The sequence below is a fragment of the Trachinotus anak genome, unplaced genomic scaffold (assembly GCF_046630095.1).
Source record: "Trachinotus anak isolate AG129_WGS33_773 ecotype Australia unplaced genomic scaffold, CSIRO_AGI_Tana_v1 ptg000002l, whole genome shotgun sequence".
Classification (NCBI taxonomy): Eukaryota; Metazoa; Chordata; class Actinopteri; order Carangiformes; family Carangidae; genus Trachinotus; species Trachinotus anak.
Window position 1 is genome coordinate 24,653,158 of NW_027273853.1, and position 9,952 is coordinate 24,663,109.

At 38.6% G+C, this 9,952-nt stretch overlaps 1 protein-coding gene across 1 annotated transcript; it reads right to left on the reverse strand.

The window, feature by feature from the left end:
• Nucleotides 1–372: 372 nt before the first annotated feature.
• LOC139605828 (C-signal) lies at nt 373–4,929 on the reverse strand. Its single transcript, XM_071457667.1, has 7 exons — nt 4,873–4,929; nt 4,409–4,754; nt 3,815–3,866; nt 3,189–3,376; nt 1,506–1,679; nt 1,209–1,319; nt 373–918 (listed from the first exon to the last, which is right to left on the reverse strand). The coding sequence occupies exons 2-7, from the start codon at nt 4,559–4,561 to the stop codon at nt 805–807; spliced, it is 792 nt and encodes a 263-aa protein (XP_071313768.1). The 5' UTR covers nt 4,562–4,754; nt 4,873–4,929; the 3' UTR covers nt 373–804.
• Nucleotides 4,930–9,952: the final 5,023 nt, after the last annotated feature.

Consider the following 9,952-nt stretch of genomic DNA (forward strand, 5'->3'; position numbering starts at 1 on the left):
TAGTCTCTATTTAATAAAGCTTCTTAAATGCTACAAGTGTCTGTTTTGAGATTTTTAAATTAGGGAATTTAACAGTTTCGGGCCGTAGCAACGAGCTAATAAGATACCATGTAATGATCTAAGCGATCTGTTTGGAATGTTTGTAATTTGTGAAGTAAACAGGGGCACAATACATACTTGAATACAACCAAAATCTATGTATGTTGAAACGTGAAATTTGTCCAACTCTGGCAGACAACCACAAGGCCACTGTCAGGCGACCAAATAAAAGACTTACATCTTGACTAAAATCACATCTTTCTCTTGGTTTGAAAATTGCTGGAAACATTTGGGATAATGTAAGTACGCTCAACTAAAAAAACATAGGACTAGTCATTTTTCGACATTTTAATGAGGAAAACTTATTATACCTTTAAACATGGCATTTTTGTGGCCATGACACTTGAGTTTGGTGATGTAAACCAGATCAAAGAAAAGTAACATTTTATTTAAATTTGAACACAGCTTAGATACAGCATATTGTATACACAGTGCATTATGTAGTCTATGAGACAAGCTGTACAACATACTCCACCCATCTTCTTATGAACACCCTTAAAACTAATTGAACATTGTTGCTCTCCTATAATTAAGTTGCATTTAGGTGAAATATATAAGATTTTGTCCAGCAGATAGAGGAAGATCAGGAAATAACACTGCACTCTAACCATCGTCTTTGCATAGTCACAGATGATCATCACTGACTAAATAGCCATAAAGTAATACTGCTAATAATCATCTTACTCATCACTGTGATGATCATTATCACCAGGGCAATGCCTCTCCTGTAAAGTTCAGAAATGATCCATGATCCTTTTCAGTCAGTCCTCCAACCACACCCAATACGGAGGAAATGCTCTCCTCTGGACTCAGTGGAGCCTGGAAAGAGTCAGATAAACACAAAACCATTTTATTCAGACGCATGTCTGAGAAATTACAATAAAACTGTATATTCATCACCCAGGGCACTTGTGACACTTGTGACAGGAAACTTTTCACTAGCCATGGTGTAACAGCTGATATATATTTCTCAAATCAATTCTTAAGAACATTTTTCTCACTAGTATACATTTTTAAAAAATCTAGAGTCAATTTTCTCAGTTTTCAATCAGAGCTTATGCTCTTCATGAGCATCGCAGAAAGAAGAGTTAGTCAGGCTAGGCCCTTACCTCAGACCCCCCCATGTCAGTGCGGACCCAGCCTGGGTGTATAGCCATACAAAGAATCCCATCAGGCTCCAGGTCTACAGCCATACAGCGAGTCACCATGTTTAGGGCACTCTGAGAAGGCAAGCAAATCAACTTACCATGCAGCATAATGCAAGCCTCCACACACTGCAGTATGCTTTAATCCAATATCACAGCAGATGATCAGCAGGAATGCTGAATGGTGAACCTGATATTTTCTACATTTCATTAATTGGCTTAACCTATCAAGCATACTTGTTCACTCCATGGTGACAATACCTTGGACGTCCTGTAGGGGTACCATTTAAAGTTGTTTGCTCTCTCACCCCAGTTGAGCTCCACTGAGCCCAGCAGGGAGGTCATGTTAATAACTGCTGCCCTCTGGATGCCCATGCTCCCCGAGCCACCTGCTTGTCCCCTGGATGCAGCTTGCTTTAGCAGAGGCAGGAAGGCCTGGCAGTGGTGGGAAAAAATACATTACAGACCAAAATCAAACTAAAAGGTTTTAATGATCAGACCTTTGAAAGTCAAGGTGTAACAGATTTTACATGAGTGCTTCAAGAATGAGCTAAATCTTGTTACAATTACCGTGGTGTGCCATTCGTTGGAGAAACTGTTATATTCTTATTCAGTAGTTTTAAGAATAATGTTACAACATCAACAATATAGAATATTAATATACATGTATACCGCATTGAAATAAGGACAACACAGCAAATGTATACATGTACAGTCATTAGTTAAAAAGAATATTGAATTTTGTGTTATCCCTGTCAGGGTAAAACACATCTCACGCTGTATGTATGTGTGGAGTGATAAGGTTTGTGTCGCCCTCTGGTGGCAGCATTTTTATCATACAGAGAAACGGCCCGAATTTTCCATACAAGTCTTTCTAAAAGTAAATACGTCAGGTAAAAAACAAAACATCTCTACATGTCACATCTGACAAAAAGGGGACTCAACCAACCAGCTCTCTGGCAACATAAATGGACCTTCAGAAAAACAAACAGTGTTCAGGGCTCTAGGGAACTAGACTTTTCCACAGCAGTAAAACCAGAAAACATATTTACAATTAACAATAATTTTCTTAATAGTTTAATCAGCCTGTTATTTTCTTGATTAACTGATTAATCATTTAGACAATTAAATGTCACAAAGTAGTAAAAAATTTCCATAATTTTCCATGACCTAAAGTGATAGTTTCAAATTGTTTGTTTTTTATAATTAGCATATTGTTAAATAGGACAAATAAAGGCAGAAAATAATCTAATATGAGAAGCTGGAAACATCAGAAGTTTAGCTTGTTTATGCTGGAAAATGGAGAATCAAAATAGTTGTGGATTAATTTTGTCACAGACTAGTCCACTTATGTGAATGATGGGTTAAAATGTGGAATATAATATGTTTTAAAGTTCCAGCTCATAGCAAGTGGTGTGGTTTTAGGTTTCTATTCTATGTGACTCACTGTTCATTTACCTCCACTCGCACTCAGTTATTATAGAGGAGCTTTGGGCTGCAGTGTGGCCTTGTTGACTGTTCTTCTCTTGGAACAAACTGTTTGTCAGCAAGCATCTGCCCTGCTGGCATGCTCTTGATCAGTGCCTAAATTTCTACTAGCTCGGGGGGCTGCTCTGTAGTCCACACCGGACTCTAAGGCCAACTGAAACCAGACTTTTAATTAATATTTATGAAATGCAGTCTGCTCAGGGCTAGGCTTTTTGTTACTTCTGTCCATCAAGGTCATCTTGTTGTTTCACTTTGTATCATTCAGGAAATTAACTACTCATGGGTCCTTCTCCTGCTGACTATAGGAAACAGAAGTGTGGTTTCTTCTCAGTCTTTATTGACTATCTGGTGAAGTGAGATTTAAAGACCTTCTGAACAAAACCGTTTTTGTCAGTATGTGATTAATCCACGACATCCAAATCCACAGGAAGCACAAAATCTACTCATAAAAATTACCTTGGTGATCATTAGAGGGGCCACAGCATTGGTGTGGAAGTTTTCTATCATCTTCTCTGCAGTAACAGAATGAAAGTCGGCCACCACATTGATCCCTGCGTTGTTTATTAGGCAGTTCAGACCCTCTTCTTGTACCAGCCGGCCCACCTCTTCTGCACATTTCTCTATGCTCTCCTGGCTCACCACATCTGGCAGAGACATATCAACACCGCAAATCAACAAATATGAATGGAAGAAAATGACATAATATATTATTGTGAGGAAAATAAATCAATACAATAAGCAGGAAATGCTTTCAGTGCTTTTTAAACTTTAAATATCTCCATCTTGTACAGGATCTTTACTATTTTGATATGTTTAATGTTTAAACAAGCATTAGGCCAACATGTTGTACTGTAAAATACTGGTTTGTATACATTTAGGATTTTTCTTTTTTTATTATTATGCCTAATTAATCCCATAAGATTATGTTGATGACCAGACATGACATTAAAATGATTCATTCATTCACATCTAGAATATAAAGCCATGTGTGTTTTTATATTCTTTTTATCTTTACATGAACAAAAGCTTTATATGTTTGTATTTTTCACACACACCAAACATTGTTTTTTTCTGTGTCTTACCCAAAGCAACTATATGGATGTTGGGATGTTTGTCTGCCAGTTCCTGAAGTTTCTGCGGGTCAAGAGCACATCGTATCATCATTTTCCATTCACAAATACCCAGTTAACCCTTTAAGCACCATAGTAATAGCTATATTTATTTAAAACGCCTGGTCTTTTTTTGTCTATTTTTGCCAATAATTGTGTCAAAAAAATGCCCTATGTGTAAATAATCTACACCCTTTTTCCAGGAGAAGTAGAACTTTCAAAATCTGTCAAGTATTTACCATTCTCATGTAATTAAATACCTAAAGCTGTGTGTTATGAGAAGAAAATTTTCCTCAACTTTCTTTTTATAAATCCTTGAAAAGTGCAGATTGCAAACATCTAATTCAAACTAGCCACGGTGATTTGAAATACGCATGCGCGGCGGTGATCCCCGTGGTTTTAAAGGGGTTAAGGAGTAATGGCGACTGCTTCTGGTACAATTTCACAGTATTCAATTGCGATGGACGTGTCACTATCCAGCAGCAGACCTACATTTACCCTCCGGATGACGGCGTTGACAGCACCACGGTACGGCCGCGGGATAAGTTAGCTCTGCGGGGTGTTTACCTTGTCGCCCCCGGGGGTCCTGGTCGCGGCTATAATCTTGCCCGGTGAGAAACCTCCAGACGCCAGGCTGTCGACGATCTGCAGCCCGAGCCCCCGGCTGGCTCCCGTCACCAGCAGGGAGCCGCAGTTCTTGAAATTCACGGCGCCGCTCATCGTTGACGACGGACCCGCTGGATGAGATTCAGATCCCCTGACACGGTTTTAGCTAAATCCGCTCTTGCCACGCAGCTGCCCCGCTAGGTGGGAGGGTTGCTCTGCTTTACCCAGCCGAGCCAGAGCCTTTACAAGCGGGAGATAATTCAACAGAGCGTAGCGCCGACAACTGCAGCGGGAAACCTTTGGGAAACTGAAATACAGTCCTCAAAACAAACAGTTTATTATTAAAAAAAAAAAAAAAAAAAAAAAAAAAAAGTTTCAGGAATGTAGCTTAAACCGCAAAAAGAGAATAGTTGAAATGCTCATACTTTAGTAACAGGGAGAAATAATAAAGTGTCCTGGACGTTTCTGGTCACATTTCCCATAATTCAATGCGCACAAATATACGCATATCTTTGCGGAAGAGTCTTTGGTTAAAAACATGGATGTATTATAAGGTCTTATAATACATCCATGGTTAAAAATCATTTACAGGTACCATTCACAATATAGAATAGTTCGCCAGAAAAAAAAAAAAAAATAAATAAATAAAAAAAAAAATTATATATATATATATATATATATATATATATATATATATATATATATATTTGAGGGGAAAAATATTTTAAGCTTTATTTAATCAAGCAAATGGCATACAAATGACAATTAAATTCAAAGTCAAGGTAGGCTTAGTATATCAGTCTAGATTATAAACACGTCAAAACTAAACTAAACAAAGCAAAAGTATGATAATAATAATAATAATAATGAAATAATTGTTTTATAAAACAAAAAGCAAATCTAAATATGATTACATCATAGCTGGATGAGACATTTCAGGAAATATGCAAGATATCAAATTACTACATTTTACTACATGCTATTGATATTTTAAAGTTTTATTAGGAGTTACCTTTGCTGTAATGACTTGTGCTTATGCCACTCACAACAATTATATTATAAGAAACATCTAGTATGTAGGTGACAGCACTAGTTTCTTGTTACAGAATAGCTACCTTCACTTGTGGTTATAGAAATGTACTGTTAGTTAAGAAATGCTAATTGTTGCCATTAACATGTGACAGAGCTCATTAAGAGAGAAAAATCAGTATCTGTTATTTTTCTCATGGTTTATCACCTTACACTTGTCTGACAAAATGAAGGATACAACAACCAAGGAGGAAATCATAAGAATTTCATTTTCCTCATCCTTCTGAATAGTCTGGCTTTCTTGACTACTAACTTACTGAAGAAGAGAGGGGGTGTACTTGAATTTGCATTGAGTTATTTTTCAAATGTTGAAGCTACAGGAAGATGGAGGTGCAGAGATAAGGGTGACAGCACAACTGATGGAGCTTATGCAGTCACAGCACAGAGATGGTTTCCCTGGCACCTTCCTGAGTCCAGATTCTCTTAAAGCTTCTGGTGCTTGGGAGCAGCAGATATCCCTGGTCTACTCCAGGTCAGTTAATTTTGAATTTGGCTTCTATGCCTCCATTTACAGACACATTACTTTGGCACAGCACACACGGTGCAAATGATGAGTTGGTAGTGGTACAATGTGTGGTGCAGAGCTGTGGCCCTAAAGCTGGAGGATGTTAACGGGTTTGCCTGAGCAATCACAGTAGTGAGGTATTGTCTCTACAGAAAATTCAGTTAATTGCTTATATTCCAGTTGGTCTGCCCAGTAATCAGTGCAGACTGCAGACTTTCCATTTTGCCATTTCAGAATCAGAATCAGAGAACACTTTGATCCACGCATGGAAACTGCTTTGTTACAATCACGCAACACTCTGTCAGTAAAGTCAAAGTAAATAAACTCAGAAGTAAAAACTACTATGAAATAGTAATAATAATAAAAACACAGTAAATGAGAGAAGAATTCACAAATGCAAAGGAGCAAGGTAGATTGACAGTAATCTCGCAGTAAATTAACCACAACCGTAATTTAACATTTTAACAGTAAATGTGTAAAGGTAAACTTGAATGAAAAGAAGTTAACAGTAGTTTAACAGCAGAGTACTAATGGAGATGTGCATAAAGCAGAGAAATTGTATAACTGGATAGCCACAGGAAGGGACCCCTGTGGTGCTCAGTGGAGCACTTAGTCTTTCTGAGTTTCTGGCTGAATATGCTCCCGAAGCTAACCAGAACACTGTGTGGGGGGTGGGAGACGTCCATGATGGAGAAGAGTTTTGACAACAGCTCTCTGTGAGTACATGCAGGGGGTCCAGCTCCACCCCCAGGACTGAGTCTGGGTCTGACTCATAAAACATCTGCAGCATGAAGGACTGAAGTCTCAGCAGGCAAAGACGCTGACTCTGGCGCCCCCTGTAGAGAGCAGCAGAGGTCCTGGTCCGGTCCAGTTTGATGTCCTGGTGGACACCCAGGTGATTATACCCCTGTACCATCTCCACCATTTCTCCCCTGATGAAAAGAGGTTGAACAGGAGTCCTTCATCTCCTGAAGTCCACCACCAGCTGCTTTGTTTTGCCGGTGTGAACTGCAGGTGGTTCTAATCACATATTGAAGAATAAAAAAATAAGTACCGCCCTCTGTGAGCTGTGTTACGGTTACTATTTCAGCTCCAGATCAGCTCCGGCCTGATATTTGTGCTGTCTTTTCCAGTTAGATGTAAAGCTGTCTTTTTTTTTTAATGGTCATACTTCTAAAACATTCATTACATTATTAAACATCATGATTAAAGGGTATCGCGAACTCTCTGAGAGCTGTGAAATTCCATAATTTAATGTGCAATTTAACTGACTATATATTTTCCTGTCATTTACTTTGGTGAGTCTTCCTCTCCACTTGAATGACAACTAAGGTCGAGCAGAATCAGCAGATTGAAGATAAAAGCGTATTAAACATATATATTCAATACAAATGAAAGACAGTTTGAGTCACTCGAGGAGGTTTTCCTGCATGTAAAAATGGTATTATTGATCATTTTATAATACTTCCTGTCAGTGTATCCCTTAAGGATCCTCTTTCATAGGTTCTTCCGGAATCATCCAATATTGGCTTAGTGGTAAGAAATAAACATTAACAGGCCGTTGGGACTCTGTTAAGAGCCCAGTGAAAGAGTAAAGCATGATAAAGATCATTGACAAGCTTCATGCAAGGTAAGGAAAGGAAGGTATTAATTTCTGCAACTAATTCAACGTTTTGGATTTCAAATACATTGATCTCACAGAAAGCATGAGTGCCCTGGCCTCTGTGGGCAGGCTAATAAGGCTCTGGGCCATTGTCCCTTTCAGTCAACATTAAGTTTTGGGTTATGTGTTGTAATCAGTTTTGCGGCCAAATCACACGAATGAATGAATGAATCAATTAGCCAAATGACACATTGTTATCATCTGGCTAACCTAATTTATAATAATTTGATTTTTTTTGTTTGAGACCAAACTATCTAGCATTTGGTGTGATGATTTTTCTCTTGAGAAATCTGCTGTTTAACCATTATAAGCAGTGATGAATTGTTGTAGATTGTTCAAATGTTTTTTTTTTTTTTTTTCAGTAGCAGTTTATCTAGCTACAGTTTTTGCTTTTGTGTTACAAGAGTAAATGATAAAGTTGTCAGTCAGGAGCAAGACTGAAGAACAGATTCAGTGTGTGTGCACATATTAACTTGTATCTGTTTGTGAATGTGTGCATGTAAAAGTGCTGGGATGTATTCAAATTTCAATTCAATTCAATTTTATTTCTGTAGCACCTGTGGTCAGCGTGTGCATGTGCCCAGGTGTGTGGCATACACTTGAATCTAGGTTGGAACATCCATTTTCAATAACTTATTTAATTCACATGAGCTATATTTAAAAAGATCATAAATTAAAAAACAGGGTTCCTTTCATCAATGAATAAGTCATGGCAGTTATCCTCTTATATTCATATTCTCTTCTATCTTTCTTCCCTGTGCACAGTGGATTTGGCTGCCTCCAGTCTTCATCACATTGGTTTATCACAGTGGGGCTGGATGTATGACTAGTATAGAAACACCAGAACAGGACAAAAATAGTTCAAATTAATGAAAAACATGACAACAGCAAGGAAATTTCCTAAACATTTAAAATGCACAGTGGCAATTCTAACATGCAGATGTGTTGCAGCTCTACCATTAAATTCATCCTGCTGGTAAACCCAAATTTAATGACAGCCCATCCTATAGTTACTGAAACTTTTCACTCAAAACCACAAATATCAACCTAATAGTCACAATAGACAAAAGGTCAGGGGCTCACTCAGTCACAATGCCATCCATAGAGTCATGTTATGGCATGATTGTAAGTAAGAAGATGATTATATGCAACATAATATTTAGGAGAATGTTGTTTCAATTCATCATTTTCCTTTCAGCTCACATTTACGGCTAAAGAACAATCCTGCATCTGTTTGAGAACAGTCTGATTATAAATGTGAAATCTACTCCCAGATGGTGGCAGAAGGCAGCGCTTAGCAAGCTGCATTCAGGGACTGTACGTGTTTCTTGCCTTCTGTGTGTGTTGCCTTTAGTTCAGACTTCCTGCAGTGCCATGCGGGTTAAAACTCACTGGAGTAAGTCAGAATTCTTTTTGAGTGATCTGCAGAACCAAGAGAATATCCTAAGAAGTAAGTGTGGCTTTCCCTGCTGCTACAAAACATCTGGAGATGGTTTCTTTTTTAAATTGTTGGAGAGACTTATCAAGCAGGGCACTGAGGAATCTACAGTTGTCCAATCTTTTGACAAGATCCTCTTCGGCAAAATGTTTAATTAGTTGTGCCTCCTCTCCAAAGCCTGTCAGTGGCTCCTTTTTTTTAATGATGTGGAGTTGTAAGAAATTATTTCCACCAATGCACCCACTTCCTTAAGCATTTATTAAAAGTTCTCTCCCCTGTTTGAAAGTCTGACGACAACAGCTGAGTCATCTGTATACTTCCCAACCAAACAGTAATTAAAGATCTCAGTTTGTTGAAAAGCGTGACATAGCAGAGCATAGAAATGTGCTGCTGTTGGCTTTTATCAGGGGTGCAGGGACTCCCTGTAGTTTGGAGGGACTCCCTGTAGGTTGGAGACTTTCTCACAGATCAGGTGCAAGTGTGCGCAAGGACAAGCTTAGGAAAGGATGTGCCTATTTCTCCGCTGATTCCCCCAACCTGCCAAGACTGGCATCCAGGCCCACTCACCGCCCTGCCGTCCTCACAGACTTAATCAGTGATACACACTTTCCTTGTGCAGCTGCATGACACATAAAGGTTTTAATGCCTTTGTTTAATTGATGAGGGTTTGCACCAGCTCCACGGTGAGCTGGAAGCTTGTGTGCTTGCTGTATTATTCAGATTGCTTTAAAAGCATGTCAACTCAATTACGAGGTTTTACTAGAAATACCATGTCCTGTCCTACTACCTCAGGAGTAACATCTCAGCTCA

Excerpts from the sequence above, each read along its gene's own strand:
- LOC139605828 (XM_071457667.1), bottom strand. The coding sequence starts at position 4,561 with ATGAGCGGCGCCGTGAATTTCAAGAACTGCGGCTCCCTGCTGGTGACG. Across the intron at positions 3,377-3,814 it reads CATCCATATAGTTGCTTTGG|ATGTGGTGAGCCAGGAGAGC; the intron begins GTAAGACACAGA and ends TGTCTCTGCCAG. Across the intron at positions 1,680-3,188 it reads CCCCTCTAATGATCACCAAG|GCCTTCCTGCCTCTGCTAAA; the intron begins GTAATTTTTATG and ends CACCACTGCCAG.